The following is an 18,544-nucleotide window of genomic DNA, read 5'->3' on the forward strand; positions in this document are numbered from 1 at the left end:
AGTGGACATGCTTGTCGGCTGTCGGATGGCCGACGGGATACTTTTCCACGCATCAGGTCCGGCTTATTCGATAGAGCGATGATCTTTTCGGTCGGTCATATGATATTTGGACGACGTGGACGCACGTGTCTTGTGCACTTTTAATTCCGAGTTAAAGAAGTCATTGAAATATTCAGGGCAATGGCCGCAGTGGAACTGATACATAAACTTGGCGATTTCTAGTTTCCACATATCTTCTATGTTTACGACACCGAATCTCTTCAGCAGCGACTTGTTGGACGAACAACCAGGCCACTTTGGGGCCCTATAGCTGTGATACGGAGTACGTTATGTTGTAGTTTTTGCAGTGGCTTGAGTGCAGTTTTACTGGCAGCCCCCAACAGAGGATGCCATATTGTAACTTCGATTGGATTAAGGATTTAAAGAGTATCAGTAAAACCCAGGCTGACATGGCAACCAATCTAAGGCTGTAGAACATGCCGCACTTCTGTGATGATTTAGTGTCTAAGGACTGAATATGACTCTTCCGGGACATGTCCGAGTCCAGTAAAACCCCGAGATATTTGGCATTTTCTGTGTTGGAAGAGTACTGACCAGCGATGTCAACGTTTAAGATATGTTTGGAATTTATCGTCAACAATTGGGGTTTCGAGGCGTTTATGCAAAGGTTATTTTAGGCCGTTTACTCATGCACTTTGAGGGCATCGAGGGCAGGGCATCGAGCTATGCCGTCGAAGATGCGGAAGAGAGGAGGTGGGTATCATCAGCGAACAGTGTAGTGTTCAATGAGGAGGTTTCAAAAATCTCGTTGACATATAACGTGAAGAGGACCAGTCCAAGTATTGAGCCTTGGGGTACACCACAGGTCACCGTGAGGGGAGGTCAAAATGTTTGAGATTGCAACCATTTGTTGGCGTCCAGTGAGGTAACTTTTCATGAGCTCAAGTTGTGGGCCCCTAAATCCGTAACGTGCCAATTTCGAGATGAGAATTCTATGATCTATGCAGTCAAACGCTTTTTTTTAGATCCAGAAAAATGCTACATCCCACATATCATGAAGTTGAAAAAATGGGCGATATACTGTAGGCCTAAATTGTCGCGTGCCAATATGTCATAACTCGTACGCTGCGGCATCGACGTTTTAGCAGTTGCCTTACAAGCAGAGCTAATTCTTGTGGTCACCCCTTAGTAACACGATAGATACACTAACTAGTGAAAGTTTTTGTTGCACTCAAATCCGTAAAAAGTTGTACTTATTTTTCACAAAAGTTGCAGTAAAAAGTTGCATTTATGGACAAGTTCCTAAAACGTGCACGGATATGAGATATTCGAATCGATCAGTATCGAATAGGCACTGTAGTAAAGCTCAATGTTGGCGACAAATCAATAGCCTGAAAAAATTGACCCACTGATAATGTAATACTCGGCGGTCTAGCCAGAATAATGTAGGCTACGTCAAGTAAGAAAGGACGTCAAATTTTTACGACAGTGAAATAATCAAGCGATATATTTACATATAGTGCCGAATATTTCCAGTAAAAAGTTAGTTGCATAAAAAATCGAAATAACGTGCTCAAATATATCTAGGGACATTCTGATTTATGCGTTCCTGCAACGCTTTTATGCAACTGTAACTTTTTACTGGAAATATTCGGCACTATATGTAAATAGATCGCTGGATTATTTCACGTATCCACAATCACAGTGACACTCATATTCAGGGTTGTCATCGACATGAACCAAAAATAAGGACAGTCGCAAAATTAGATTAGTATTCAAAAGCTTTTAGGTTCATACTATGTATTTACGAGCCGTGGCATATCATTTTCCATAATTTTCGCCAGAAACAATCTGCTTCAGCAACTTCTTGTTATTAGAAAGTACTCTTCTGACAGCTCGGGGCCGAAACAGCACTTCTTCAGCCCCCCCCCCCAAAAAAAACGGTTGGTATCGGGCCTCCATTGGGTGATAAACGAAATTTCTTCACCTCGTTATGATTAGAGGCGTCAGCCAAGATGGAAAAGGGCTGTTCACCAAGTTTAGACAAAATATTTTTTCAGCGTATGGAGCAGCAAGAACTCCCGTAACAATGCTTGTAGTCTTGATCATGAATGAATCAAAGCAATCGAGTTGTGTCAAGAGAAAATTTATACGAGTGACGGTAGCCAGACGATAGCCAGACTGGTCAAGCAAACAGCTAATCAAAACCACTTACGAACAACCAGTAGCCGCCTACGAATAAAAAAAGGGCAAAACTCGCGTCAAATCCAAATTTTTCGACGGTAATAACTCCGCTTCCACTGGTTGGAATTGAGTCAAATTTGGTGAACATCGTTTCTATAGACAACCGAACACTTTATTGGGGTGAACAGAAACTTTTGATTTTTTTAAAATAATTTTTACATAATAAATAGAAACTTTCCTCTCCTGTAGCAATGCGGCTACTGGTTGGAATTGATCCAAATTTGGTGTGTAGGCTTAAATTAGGTAACCTAACAATTTTATTAAGTAGCCTAACAATTTTATTAAGTAGCCAGTACAATATGAGAAAAATAAGTCATTTTTAAACACCCCTATTAGTCAAACTGGTGGTACAGTACTAACACGACCTTGGGCGGAATCGTCAAAGATATGGTGTGGCCAAAACTTGGTCAGATTGTATTGTAAGTCAAAATAGGAAAGGATATGCCTATTTTGCCAATACCGAGTCGGTAATGGAATCTATTGGTCGAATTACAAGCAAAGGGTCGTGAACGCATAATTTGCAAGCTAAGTAGCATACCTAGAAATGAAGAGACTTGTGGAGGCACAAAACTTCAGTACCGGTATACAATAGAATAGGCTACTCTGTTTATATTGAAATAAGCCCGCATATTTTAGGGGGGTAGTTGTCAGAGATAATCGTCAGCAACTAGTAAAGAATTCAAATAAACTTTGTATATCAACAGTCGTGTCACCAATTATAACGGCACGAGTTTATATCAAATATGGATATATTATTCAATTGTATAGTCAGAATTTCCCAATAAAACTAACTCATTACCCACAGTGCAAAGTTAGTATAAGTCTTGTATGTACAGTTAGAAAAAAATCGTGCATAAAGCACGTTCCCGTAAGATATCCGGATATGTTTGTATTGGAGATGCACAGATCATGTTTCTCGTCTATACGTTAGTATTACATTCGCCTCCGCCCATCTTTGTGGGAATGGATTTTCGGCGCCCGCTCATATATCAAACCGAAAGCTCGGATATTTAAGGCACTCACACATTTCGTGAAATGCAGCTGCAGAATTCGCTTTCAAATATTAAAAGTCGGCCCAATTTCTACATATGGTAGCCTATGATGTTATTATTATAAAAAGCTCATCTTGTTGCCATCTACATGCAATATTTGAACAAGACAGATGACGGTTGCTCGATACTTGAGCTAAATTTAAACTAAAACACGAATGGGTCCGCGGGGGTCCTTGGCGGTCCAAAAGTAGTCCGCGACAACAGAAAAGTTGAGAACCACGGGTGTAGGACAGCTTATACGTGCTTCCAGTAGTTGATTTTCTGAAATTGATTGCCACTTTCAGCGATCCAGGGGACCCTGAGTTTATTGCCTAATGCTCTTCAGGGAGTTCCTGAATGGGAAAAGATTCGAATCGATCGATATACGCCTAGCCCAACACGAAAGAGTCGTACATTATTATTACTATAAAGTATAAATATCATGTGACATGAAAGTCGGCGAATCAGTGACTTTTTTGCAATGAATCGTGTTTCATAAAACTGCGTTTCATACAACCGGTAGTCTCAACCATCTCCATTTCATACATGCCCGTGGAAACGTGTAGCATATTAACATTGAAAATGGACTCAATTCAATGTCTGAGGCTTGGGTCGCGAGATATCGGTAGAATTCAAATTTAAGTCGCGCAATAAAAAGTTTAAGAACCACTGGTCTAAGTAGACCTACTATAACAGGGGTTCTTAAAAAGTATGAGTCGCCACCCAAACATGGGTGATGAAGGGGATAAATTTAAGACGCGTCCGCTCCAAGGCTATATATTGTTAAACTTATTGCAACAAAATATTCTTCGCGCATGGTTTGTACATGTTCAAGGTCACTGGATTGGGTACTATATAGCCGAAATTCCAGATACATAGAAAAGCGGGCATTACTATCATAATACGTGATGTAGGCTAACTACTGGAATTCTTTATAGGGCCAGATTTCGTTAAAATCAAGTTTTTTCATGAAAAAATTTGTCAGTTTTTGCGACAAAAAGTTTTTTTAGGGCGAACGACTTCGTAAGGACAGAAAAGTACGAACCAGAAATTATAAGAAGTATAATTCAAACATTATGTGGGAAAACACCTAATGTGCATACGTTAGGTCAACATTTGGTCAAAATTAAGTTTTTTAAGGTCAAAAAATGTCAAAATTCTGATTTTTAGGTCAAAATCTTCCGTTTTTTTCTCGGTTAAAAATAGTCCTACTTATCAATAAACAATCTAGCCGTTTCAAAAAGGTACTGATCCGGGTCTGTTCCATTCAGTTGGGGTGCTTTTGTCAAGGACTATGCAACGGTATTTCGAGGCAGCCGATTCCGCGAGCGCTAGGACTTATGAAAACATGAAACATGCAATGCAAAAATACTCGGATAAATGTGATCACCTTGACCCAGAATGATCGTTGCTGGTTGGCCAAAACCTTCAATAGTAATATGTTCGGTATTCGGAATGGTCTGCACTGAATCGTCTTGACCTTGCGATCTGAACCCCACAGTACATGTGTATAAGCCCGCATAGGAACATAATACATTGCTATTTGGAATCGCGTGCGTCACACATGTTTCAAAGAACCGCATAGCGTTCAACTGGTTATCTGCGCCTTCTCTATTTCATTTATACAGGCGCGAAAATAGGTAGCATACTGACATTAAATGTATTCATGTCGATGTATGAGGCTTGGGCCATGAGATGAAATAAAACTCAGATTGGGGTCGTGGTCTAGAACGTTTAAGAACCACTGTACTATAATTATTCAATCGCCAAACCTGGAAGGCCCATTGTCAAAAAACATACATCAGCAAAATGAGCGAGTTTTTTCGTTGTGGCAAAATTAATTGTACGTACATAATGCCAGCTACACTTTAAATTCCAAGCATTCCAATTTATCACAAAATGATTTATTTTCCATCTCTCGAGATGCGTGATAGTGAAGTAAATAGACAAGCGGGAGAGTGAGAATGTTTTCGCGTGTGTGACATGAATCGAGCTCATTCCTCATTTTCCTGTTATCTCCTAATATTAAGTCGCGCACTCGACGGTGTGTCACGAGCGGGAATTCAGAGAGCGTTGACCTCATTTGCACTGTTGAGTAGCGGGTGTCGAGTTGCCTGCGTTGCGAGTTGAGCTACTATATTATTCTTAATAGTTTGTGATGGATTGGATATCGAATTGGTTCGATTTTTGTTAGGAAGCGGTATAGAACAGAGTCACGTCGCTTTATTGAAAGGTAAGTGTTAAGTATATCCAACACCCACATCATGAGAAGCTATTGGTAGATTCTCTTTATTAACGGTATGCCGAATATAGAGTGGTGTCTTCCATTGCAACAGCTTGACTATTATTTTTGTCGTGCAGCATCGCTTTTTGGTTCATTGTAAGCTTTCAGATGCAGATAGTACAGCTGTTCTTGAATTTTGCCTTATACTGGTAACAGCAGGTTTGCAATGACTCGACTCGAGTCAGTTTCTTAGAAATGAAAAATGACTCGACTCGACTCGAGTCAATTTGTGTATTGACCCGACTTGGACTCGAGTCATTGCGCATGACTCGGACCAAGTCATATGACTCGAGACTGGGTCTACCAAGACAGGCATTGTATTGTGATTTCGAAGAATAGTAAAGTAGTCACACTATTAATATTACGTCTATCGGTACTGGTTCTTGAAAATGCTACCAGAAATAGTTAAAAGTGAGGAAATTTAGTATATTATGAATGCGAAGCATTCCATAGCACCGAGCAGAGTTGTAAAAAGTGGGTTGCACATGACATTACCTCGGAACTGAACAGTCAACACAATGATCTGGACTCGGACTCGAGTCGAAACACTTTGACTCGAACTCGACCCTCTATTCCATAACTTGGACAAATACTTGACTCGGTGGTGAATTGAAAATGACTCAACTTGACTCGAGTCAAAACTATAAAAGGGAGATTGACATGTGACTTGGTAACAACCTGTCCTTGTTATTGACACAATCAGTTCTTCACAGAGACTGATACAACTCGACGGCGAGTTGGACTGGAGCAATCGTTGCGAGTAATGACTGACTAACTATAATTAACTGGCTAATAAGTCCAGACACAGTAAGTTTCCCCTTGTGTGTATTGTAGAATGTCGAAATGTCGGCAACTTTTTCTGGGAAGTGAAGTAGGCCTACTTGGCGGGTCAGAAGCCAAAATCGATACATTAAACGCGTATTTATACATCTAGGAATAATCGTATTTAATGTAAACTTGTTTGAAGCATAAAGCCCCAAACAGTATTCAATGAATTTATCAACGTAATGCAGTTAGGGTTGCATTTAAAACAAAAATCAATTTAAAACAAACATGTTTAAAACAATACCCTAATTTAAAACATGTTTTTTTATTGTTTATTTTTCTGTTTTGCTTTTAGCCATGCCGTCACGAACATTCAATTGTGACGCCATAGTGGAATAACATTGTCGATTGAAAATATAGGGTAAATATAGATCCTTTGACGAAATATCTGTACTATTAATGTTGAACCGACTATTTTTGGGGCTCCAACCATCCCATATCGATATATGTCGGCTACATCGGATGGTAATTGTCCGTAGGCCCATACAGCATGTTTTTGGAAAGTATTTACACAACTTGAAAAAACACAATTTTTTTAAAAGTTTTTTTTCAAAACACTGTAAAACATGTTTGGAACAAAGTGTTTTAAAACACCGTTTGTTTGAAATGCAACCCTAAAGTATTTTAATAGCTGTTGAAGTAAATGAGGTCAATGTGGTCGATCAAAGTTGTCAACAAGTTCTTTGAACGCTGGCTGCATGTAGGATACAAAGAAAACAAAGACTTGAAGAAAAATTCCCAATCACTAATACTTGTGTCAGAAAAAAAGAACGAATAACCCACTATATCACTATATTTTGACGTGGAAGGTATTATGTACTGGAGAAATGCGGCAGACTGTGGCCATATTATTACTAAGAGTGTCTGTCTGTCCGCGGGCCGCTCAAAATCCCTTCGTGGACCGTATGTCACTTGCCTCTGGTTTGTTTGTGTTGGGGTATTCATGGTGTTTGTCGACTACTATGGTCATTCAAACCAGGCCGTTATCATTCTTATTTTCCGTAACTGCCGACTTATAGCACGGCCCACCTCTAGGCTTTAGTAAGACACCCCTGACGCGGATGAGGTGTCGAGGAGGAGCCTAGGTAAACCTCCAACACTTAGGTATCGAAATTCGGAAGTTGACCTCGGTCGGACTCGAACCCGCACCCCCTGGTGTTGCAGCCGCGGATTATACCACTGCGCTATCTCGCCACTCTTGCCTCTGGTACAATGTATTGTATCCGTAATAGGCTTGAGCTCATGCGTACATGCCAGTCACGCAGCTTCTCCGTGCTGACGAACGTACGCGTAAGATCCATTCTTATACGATCTACACACACACGATAAGGAATAACATACAGTCACTGAAATTACACGCAGTAAATTAGTAGTGGGGGATTGCGGCAGAATGTGGCCGCGGACCACAATATAATGTACGACCGCGCGAAAACTGTTCGGCGGGCCGATCAAAATCACCTCGCGGGCCAAATCCGGCCTACGGGCCGTATCTTGCCCGTTCCTACCGTAGTGTATGTTGTCTTCAACTTTCGAATGTTATGACTGGATTTTTGAACAAAACATTCCTATATTCAATCGAAATAATATTTATGTCGTATTCTATTGTGATATCGCATGGAGCATAACCGCAAGGCCGACAAATATTTATTGGTTTCCAAGATTATCCTTTTCGAAATGCCTTCTTTTTACCAATAATTTTGAGCCGGGCTATCGAAATTACAGATATTACTACGTGTGTCCAAGATGCGTTAAAATATGGCTGGCTCTGATATTGCTGAAGAGATTTACTATCAATTCGGATGCTTGAGTTTGGAGGGCATAAGGTGATTATTGTACTGTATATCACGATGATAACTCAGAATCATGTTAAACGCTGAATGATCTGGTTAACTATAAATTTTGTGAAGTCATCTACCTTAGCGCGAAACCAGGACCGTAACTGCCGCACCCCAAACCCCAAATGGGATGGGGCGTGGGGCAACTCAGAGAATGCTCAAAATTATTTCGTGAATGAATATAAATTATTGAGTCATTATTGAACATTTATTCAACTTTATTGAAATTACTTTCGGACTATAATTTTGCGCGATATAATATTGCTAAATATCTTGATCATTGGGTAACCTTCCGCAAAATAAAAGACACGTGATTTATAGAAATGGGCATTTCGTCGTCTGCCATTACCGCGCCACGACGCACCAGGACATATGAATGACCATTTAACTAGTAACATGCCACTCCAAGAAGTATCCAAACACGATTGGCAGGGCCTCAATGCCTGGCGCCGAAGGTTCTTGTCCTGGGCATCTGAACCCAACAAGACAAATGCCATCCCGCATGGAAAAATTATTTGCCAGTGAAGAAGTATCAACTTAAAATCGTGTGCGTCATGGGTTCAGTATGTTTGGACTATTTCAATATCCTTTGCCAGATAAGATCATTATACCATCAGGCCCGTCCGCCTAAATATGTTTAATTATTTTTTTACGGGCCTACCATTTCCAAAACTACACCTCACTCAGTTCTACCGGTATATTGGATTGTGGGCAAAGAGATGGAAAAAATTATTGCAATATATATGAAATCCCAGATATTTGTCACCGATTCAATCATGAGTTACAGAAAATGTTCGCGATATAAACTATCTCAATAATAAAAATAATATATATATCGCTCACATGTATTGGTTAAAACGTAAATCCTATAATCCTATGATTTATTCCCCTATGGGTAACCAAGGCCAATGTTTTTCTATTTTTTTTGGGAGGGGGGTGATGGTAGGGAGGGTTGACGAAGTGCTGTTTCGGCCCTGGTCATACCTATACTAATAGTATTGGAAGCAGGACTGGACTTTATATATATATCATTAGTTGATTGTGTAAAGCATATTGTCTAGCAGGGGCCATATCATGAATCTCTGATCGCTATATAGGCAATACAGTGATTGATTCAATCCATCAGACGGCGGGAAATTATTAGCATACTTAATTGAGTAGATTGAGCGAGATGCGTAACTTGAATTTTTCTATTTCAGCAACGACAGAGACAATAAATATGTAAACATTATGGAACAACTAAAAGAGGATGTAGGGGAAATACTAAAGAGGCATTATGAAGTGAAATCTCAAATTCAGCTGACTGGAAGTTCTGCACGTCTGATACTCTTTGTTTTCTAAGGGGCCTGATGAAGTTATCCTGTTCACACGCCCACCCAACAAGCTCGAGAAATACCATAACGGACGGAGACGACTAATTCGTATAAAACATATCTGCAACCCTCTCGAAGATTATTGGAAATGCCACATAAGATACAAACCGAAATGTACCGTACAAATTAGCATTCTATTTGTGGGTATGAATCCGGCTCCTTCTGCTCCGTCCGGTGTAAGTATGGATTTCTTTGGTTGCCCAAATTGGAAACAAATCAGTACGTGGCTGCTACGTCATGGCCATGGTACAGCATTGAGTTGTGATTAGGGCGATTTTTTGACCTAGTAACGGAAGCCGTTGCACTAAAAGATGAAAATATCGACATTGTTTTACGTTAAAAAACTTCATTTTGACAAGACATTGCCCTCGTGTATGTAAATTAGACGCTTTCTCATGTAGCCCACTGTTAAAATTGTACTACTTTTCTTCATTTCTGGTTCGAACTGTCTGTCCTTGCGAAGTGGCTTGGCCTCAAAATACGTTTAGACTTAAAAATGACACATCACATGAAAATACTTTATTTTAACGAAATCTGGACCTATGAAATATTCCAGTAGTCACATTATACGCATTATGACACAAATAATTTGAATGTGTTGTAGTACAAGACAAGGAAAGATACTTTACTGCATGGTCACATATCGAACGGTTGGATTATAAAGTAGGCTACATGCTCTAAAATGTCAAATGATAAGTTCACCGACAGTGCAAACATCTACGATATCAGGTTGCAAAAATGTTTGACTTTGTAAGCAATATTGACAACTTTTGGACGTAACGGTACAATTGCCTCAGTAATGATATTTTACGATCCCAGTTTCCTCCTCGCCATCTCATCCGCGTAAGTGGTGTCTTAAAAAAAGCCTAGATGTGGGACGTGCTACAAGTCGGTAGATACGGAATAAAAAAATAAAGAATATCGGCCTGGTGTATACGACCAGTAAACACAGTAGTCGACAAACACCATGAGTATCACAAACACCGACACCAACGATCCCGGTTTCGTCGTGACGATGTAGTACAGACGTCCCCAACCAGGGGTTGGGAGGGATTGCTTACTATAGGTAAGAATTTGTTAATTTGTAGAGGTAATCTGTCTCTAGGAATGCCAACGCTTGTGGAAGGTACACTCGAACACCTTTTCACATTTGTGATTACCACCTTATCGGGGCCAAGCCATTACGTCACGAATATCTAATTGTGACGTCACAATTGATTGTCATTGACAATGGAAAATATTGGGTAAATATGGCTCTGTTGACGAAAAGGGCTTCCGAGTTCCGACCTTCATAAACAGATCAAAAATATTTTTAACCAGAACTACATCGTTACGGAGCATTTTTAGAGTCGGCAGTAATCTTCATTATAACTCATTCCGTACCAATTATCCATATATACTTGTTATAATTGTCGAACCAAGGACTGTATCGAGGGTTCTGTCGACTCCATATCGTATACGTCTACTAGATTAGACGCAAATCGTCCGTAGCTTCATACTACAAGTTTTTGCACAATTATAGCATAATTATACAACGTTTGAAAAAAATACAAATAAAAAGGCATTTGTTTGAAACATGTTTTGAACAAACTGTTTTAAAATACCGTTTGTTTTAAATGTAATATTGGGGTCAGCAATTTTGAAATAAGTTATATGGATAAGTGTATAGGCTACCTGACATTATTTACTTCGTGGTCGCTTAAAAAGTTCGTATTGGGAGCCGTAAATTACTCATACTGTTGTGGCGCCATAATTGTGGGTACTTGAAGTTTCATTCTCGCCCCGAAAACGAATAACTCGATACTCGATGTTTCCCAAACCTAATCTTAACGACTGTGTCCATGTTGTCATTCTTTTGTCGCCCAAGCGCTTAAATCTCAAATGTAAATCCTCAAATCGTATATGTGAGAGGGAAAGAGAGAGTCTTTATTTTCATTCAACCAAAATACATAACAAACGGCAGTGATGGTGTTACAGAAAATATGCATGCACAGTATATTCGGTAATAAATAGGAATTATCGATAAGGCCGTGAAGTTCATCTAGTCTGATCACAGCAGCATCAAACAGGTAGGCTACACTTGACTCTGAACAGTCTGGTTGTGAAAATTGTTGGTTAGAAAAGGAAAATAGAAGAAAAATCAAACGATGGTAGCAAATGATCAATGAAGCAATGTCTGGGCGAGGTAGGGCAACAGTGTTAATGTGAATTTAGTTTCTCAGCTAGTAATGGCGTAGATGGCATTGCTTATTAGCTTCATAAGTCTTATTTTCGACAATATCCGATTATGATAAGTATGTAGAGTATTTCCCCGGCAATCGCTTTCACGATCCATGTTTGTCTGATTGATAGCCTCTACAAACAAGAACAAATTCCGTCGTGGCGAGGTAGCGTAAGTGGTATAGTTTCAACAGTTGCAACATCAATGGGTTTCGGGCTCGAGTACGACCGAGGTCGACACCAGAATTCCTTCCTTATTATTGGAGGTTTTAGCAAGGCTTCTCTTCGTCATATCATCCGCGCAAACAGTCACTTGAATAAAATGACAGAAGCGGGCCTTCCTTAATGTCGGTAGTAACGGAATCACAATAAAGAAAATTGGCCTGGTGATTAAATGACCATTGACGCCGACAAACACCATTAATACCACATACCAGAATCGCAACCAAGTCACAAGGTTCCGAGTCACAAGTCAATCTCACTTTTGTGGTGTTGACTCGAGTCAAGTCGATTCACTCTGAGTCCAAGTCGTCGAGCAGAGGGTCGAGTCCGAGTCCATGTTGACTTTTCACTTTCTTGTTAAAGTCTTTGTGAACCTACTTTTCACAACTCTGCTTGGTGATCTCGAATGCTTTGCATTCATAATAAACTAATTGCCCTCGCTTTTTCCAGTCTCTAGTCACATTTACAAGTACCAGTACTAATAGACGAATTACCATTAGTGTACCGATTTACTATCCTCGAAATTTGCAATGAAAAGGTGGTCTTACCAGTCCCAGTCTCGAGTCATATGACTTGGTAAATACGGCTTACCCATCATACTGTATTGTTCTAGTCTCCATTGTCAAGCCACCGCAGTGGTACAAACCAAATTAATCTTCCTCTTGATAATCAAACGATAAATACTATGGAATTTCTGAAAACGAAAGATTCCGATTTGGCCATTTATTTATTGTTCATGCCGACAAAACATTACAAAAAAAAACTTTTTGAACATCGCGCTATCTTTATATGACATGCGATTTATCATAATTGATAATTGCTAGACCTCGAGCACAATGCAAACGAAAACCGCCGCCACTATCAGTTAAAGATTTACTCGTTTGGAACTATTTGCGGTACGCAAAGAAAGTATCGCAATTTAAATACTGTATCTGTAAAATAATATGACTTCCTGCAATCACACTCGGATGGTGAAAGAATAGACCGCAGCTACACGCGTGTTGGCAAGTTCGGATATCATATCTAAATACACGAAAACAGACATGTTTCGGGCGATAGAACACTGAACAGTGATCACAGAACAGTTAGACCGCAAGAATTCAAAAGTCTTACGACAATGATATGTACCTTGCTATCTGCGCGAAAGTAATATTAATCATTGAGAGGACGCCACAGCGCAAACTCAAAACATCATACAATCTTTGCGAAATATGTGTGTCTACGACCTGTCTACGACCCGTGACATGCGGATGTGAATATACACCGATGGTGCACGAAATCAGAACCTATTTCAGACTTACACCACGACATATATCATACATAACAGTTTGATCCGAATGATAAGTGCACGTGAGGACGTAGGATTTATAACCGCGAATAATTCTGTGTTATGTTCTGTGGTTTCGTTCCGCACCTTTTGGTTTTCGATAAGAGTATATAATATATCAAAGCCAATAGTCTTTACTATATGCACGCGGGTCCGAAGACCTTAGTCGACAAAAGAGCCATATTTACCCGCAATTTTCAATTGTAATTCCAAAAGAGTCATACATCGATGTCCCTTGTTACATCACAATTGAAAATCTGTGACGTCATGTACACACGATATCAAAGTTAATTTTATGGGATTCGTCGTCCGCGCCTCATGTTCCGCGTATACACTGTTGCGCCCAAAACAATCAAGCCAGTTACGTTAAATTTGAGCATCCGACACAATGAAAAACGACAGCCATGCACTCTCGCTACAGGGCAAGGCATCCTTTTGCAAGCTTCATACTATTAATCTCAATAACACCAGCATATCTCAAAAGCATTGTTGGCACCGGGGAAAATACGTCGCTTGAAATTGAATGGTAGATTTGCTATTGTTGACCCGTCTGCCGCCGTTATTTTATGGAAAAGATCGTATTGTCTATGTTAATTTTGACGGTGTTCCATATTCAGATCAATGAGAGGATTTCATGCGGTATATTTAACACCTCAACAACTTCGTCAAGTTCCAAAGTTCACAGTCAATGATTGGGTAGCAATATTGCTGTCCAAGGCGAGTATAGATAGGTAAGCGGGAATCTGACATCCATAGCCTATACCGCACAAAAGATTTTATGCAGAAGCCGGCATTGTTATTCATTGATTTTGAGGGTGTTTCATACTGAGATGGGTGTCAAGATTTCACATTGTGTATCTCGATGATTTCGACTACCATTGTATCAAGTCTCAAGATCAACACTTGATAACCACTCAAAATATCAATGAGCATTTTTAATCAGCTGCCTAAAATATGAATTTCATGGTAGATTCGTTGTTTCGAATTGTGCCGAATTAAATGTAGATTTCAGCCTTAAAATTATCCTCACGGATGATAAAATTAACCCATTCACCATTGAATTCGTGTTATCCTGCAACCATCATTTGTAAATAACATAACAATTATATCTTCCGACCGTGCTTTTCGCCATTTTTACCGTATTTTGTCGTACAATATGTCTTATCTCCACCGGCTTCGCAAATACCACCTGTAATTTGGCCAACGGAAACCCAAAAACGTTGCGTTGCGCTACAGCCTTACATTTTAACGACGATGCGAGCAAGCTGTCTCATAATCGGGGTTTTGGAAAACTGTGTATTTTAAATTTGTAATTAGGAATGTCAGGTCCAAGGGAGTCCATTTCTCGCGGATTATCCGGGAGACAATGTGGATTTTATTGTCGCGTTGTGATAAAGGCATCGCCAAGTTTGCCTCTCTCTATGATAAGATTTCAAGACGTTGGATACAGCGAATAATGATGTTGCATGGTAGCCTGAGCGATAGCAACTTTGTTTTTGCAAATATACAAATTTTATATCGGGTTCGATTCGACGGATTAGATTTGTTCGATAAATAGCCTGGTAAAAGGGGTTACCGTCATTATAGAAAAAACACTATTGTGCTGGACTGGTAAATGAGCAACTATCAGTCGGCAATATTTGACATAAATTATTACATTTTGAAAAGGGAATTCAAGCCCCGAGTACCCCCTAGATAAGCCACATTTTGTCCCTGCAAAGACTTGTCTCAGCTACAACAACCATAATGATTCCGATCATCATGAAAAGTTACCAACCCGTGCTATACACCTATACGGCTTACGCCTATATACAAACTATTTATTTTAGATACCCTTTCCTGACGAATATGCATTGAGTTATTGGAATATTCGGGTGGGGTAAGTTTTGAGTTGGAATTATTTTTTAACGCAGCACAGCATGTTAATTTTATTTTAAGAGAAAGTTCAAGTGGGAAGCGGTTCTGGAAATTGATTGCAAAGCTCCTACGCGAAATTGATCGCGATATTGAATATTTTCTTAAGCATTGCTTCGTAATTAACTGTTGTCCGCTATACTTCGTCGGAGACGTCAAGCCAGAAGGCCCGCGTTCCTACCCAGGTTTTGATTTAAATATTAGCATAAGAGGTGTTTTGGTAAGGTTGCATTTAAAAAAAATGGTGTTTTAAAACACTTTGTTTAAAACATTCCGAAAAAAATGCCATTTAGCAAAAATGGAACACTGTCGTAACACAGTGAAAATTAACGTGGATTTTGCGACAACGCAACAGCTCCCTTCAACACGTAAAGTCGTGCTTCCTGCACTTCAACAAAGTAATGTTGTGTACGAATTTAAGTGCCACTGTGATTGTCGTTACGTATGAAGAACATCCAGGCGTTTGCAGGAACGCATAAACCAGCATATCCCTAGATTTATCAGATCGCGTGCATCACGCTCGGTGAAAAGCTCACCCTCGACTCATTCCCTTAAGTTTGACGCTGATCGTTCGAAGGCCATAAATTCTGCCATTGGCAAACATCTGTTGGATAATCCCACCTGTGCGCAAATTATGGAGACGACAGATTTCGTGTCATCGGTATGTATCAAAATACATCGGCCGAAGCTTTACCAACAAAAGAAGTTCTTGCGCCATCTTAAAATAGTACATTGAACGCTCTCTTATCCTAGATCTCATTTCATACTGGTGAAGTCATATTTCGAGATACGATTGTTGATATACAATGTTCTTTCCAATTGCATACTAGTTGCTGACGATTACCCCTGACGAGTGTCAGCCGAAAATATTCGGGTTCATTTCAATATGAATTAACTATTCAAAATAAGTTCAATCTCGAAATCTTACATCCAGATGCTCGCGACTTGAAAAGACTTTCGTCCTTTGAAGATCACGCACTTTTGATCTCGGCCATGCGTGACGGGGGCGTCATAATGGTCCCTTGCCGCAACTTTATAATATATGCTGACAATGTTTGCAACATGTTCCATGAATGCAGTGTATAATAATTCCTGTAAAATTAATTGCGCGTACTTTTAGATCGCCCATTGCCGCTTAAAATACTCCCGTCACGCTAGCTCGGGATATTTTCCACAAAATGTTTCGAACTAGGTATTTTATTTTTCAGCGTACAGCGAGTCGAAATCTCGTAAACAACTTTTGAGAATTAGAGCTCTTTGTACAAGATGCTTGAAAGCTTTTGGGTCAAAATGATTAAAAAACATATACGTGTATCAAAAATACATGAAAAAGGTTCACAGTGCAGAACCTACTAAGGTTCGTTTGGGAAGATGAACCTCTAAATATCTGAGGTTCACACACAGAACGCGAAGGTGAACCTCACGTTCATACCATCCCTACGAAATATCATTCAAAGTATGTGCAATCCTCAAGATGTTCGAAACTCATGCAACTAATAAGCTGTCTTTGTCTTCGCATCATTGCTTCTGCATGAAATAAAAATTGTACTAGGAAAATGCATCAGATCTTCGCATGCAAAAAGCCCAGATGTTATACGTCGAACGATGTTCGCAATAACAATTAGGAAATTTCTTATTTTTTTAAAGGAATAAATTAATACAACGCCTCGTCTAGAAATGTGGTAGCAAGTATCAGCAACTAACGCGAAATGCAGATAAAGGGACATTTTGACATTTTTGAGCGTCCTCGGTGGGCCATGCACCTTCCCTGAGAAAAGAGGACAAATCCTCCTACATATGGTAATCCTACTCTCCATAATATCACACAGCAACACGAGACAACATGCGGGCAGATAGCGCTTTAATATCGCCGACACTCATAATTTTAATCACAGTCACGACATATAATCAAATCCCGCCGTGGTGATACAACAATAGCGCAGAACATTTTAGCAAGTTCAAAGTCATTCTGATTTTGTTGCAAGGATCGTTTTAGTTCCTTATTTATTGGAAAGCGCCTGCTGCGTCTTGACCGCTAAGTAATCGTCAACCAAGGTTTTTTCACGTCTCTCTCTATCTCTCCCTCTCTCTCTCCCTCTCCTCTCTCTCTTTGTTTGCCGTGTCTACTGAAATTAGTCCAGAAAAAATCTTATTGCGTGAGCAATTATGTCCACACTCCATTTCAAAGTATTCGCTGACGCTATTTGCGAGCTGTTGCAATGCTTGGACGTAGATTGTGTTCAATACTGAACCTCGAAATAAGTGAGCACTGTTGTGGAATATTTACAGTCAAACGTACTGGACCATTGACTTTATATATTTCAAAGAGTTTATTTGTTTACATCAGTGTTTCTTAACCTTTTAGCCAGCGCCCCCAGGGGCGATTTGGATTTTGAAGGGGCAGAAACGCTCAGGGGCGATAAGACGGCGCTGGGCTCAAGGGGGCGATATGGGGGCGCTGAAGAAAAGTTGAGTAGCAGTAGAGGATTTAGTCGGACATGTGATTATAAAGTAAAACAACAGTTCTATATATGCCCGAGTTCTCATTGCAAATTAACATTCGACACATTCGGGTTATTTTCCAGAAAATATTTCTGACTAGGTATTTCATCGCGCAGCGAACAGTGTGTCGAAATCGAAGAAAGAGGCACTGCACTACTTTTAACCCTTTTAATTAGGGGGGGGTCAGTTTTTGCAGAACTGACCATCACTTTTCAAATTCATACCGTGACCTCCCCAGGACTTCAATCTGAGCTGTTCCAGTTTAAAAGTGGCCGGAGTATATCCTTATACCGTTTCCGCCCTCGATCGACACCCCATGCCATGTCTAGAGTTTTTTATAAGACTAAATAAAAAAACTTATTTTCTGAAAAATCTCTTTCTCTCTCTCATTTTTCCAGACTGACCCCCAGGGTAGCGTCCGAGAGTCGAAGATGATGCCGCAGTGCGTTGCCACCGTTGCCTGGTTTCAAATAAGCCGTCAACCATAACCGTAAGCCTCGCGGCTCGCCAGATATCGAAAAATCAAAAATACATGAAAAATTTACATATGGGAGTGGTCAGTGAGTGGTCATAATGGTCAAATTCAAGATCAATACCGAATCGGACCCCTTACGCCCAGTTAATGGCATGAAACAACGTGGTGTGCTTTCTCCTGTCATATCCCACCATTTGCAGGCATAGTAAACCAGTTTATGACTCATATCCCGTCGCGAACTTGGACTTGAACTTGACTATGTTCTTGAAAATCACCGAAGCGTTACCACAAT

General features: G+C 40.0%; 1 protein-coding gene across 2 annotated transcripts in view; it reads left to right on the forward strand.

Moving 5' to 3' along the window:
- Positions 1-5,196: 5,196 nt before the first annotated feature.
- Positions 5,197-18,544, forward strand: part of LOC145447820 (uncharacterized) — a 37,657-nt gene continuing 24,309 nt past the window's right edge. Inside the window, exons 1-6 of one of the 2 annotated variants that reach the window (XM_080326106.1) lie at positions 5,197-5,508; positions 8,107-8,207; positions 9,419-9,500; positions 9,562-9,768; positions 15,191-15,240; positions 15,300-15,460. In XM_080326106.1, the coding sequence (XP_080182232.1) occupies positions 8,140-8,207; positions 9,419-9,500; positions 9,562-9,768; positions 15,191-15,240; positions 15,300-15,460 (568 nt within the window). In that variant the 5' untranslated portion in view covers positions 5,197-5,508; positions 8,107-8,139. The remainder of the gene's footprint in view (positions 5,509-8,106; positions 8,208-9,418; positions 9,501-9,561; positions 9,769-15,190; positions 15,241-15,299; positions 15,461-18,544) is intronic. The other variant, XM_080326099.1, reaches the window with a different exon arrangement.

The sequence above is a fragment of the Botryllus schlosseri genome, chromosome 1 (assembly GCF_051294905.1).
Source record: "Botryllus schlosseri isolate E-star chromosome 1, Bs_hap1, whole genome shotgun sequence".
Classification (NCBI taxonomy): Eukaryota; Metazoa; Chordata; class Ascidiacea; order Stolidobranchia; family Styelidae; genus Botryllus; species Botryllus schlosseri.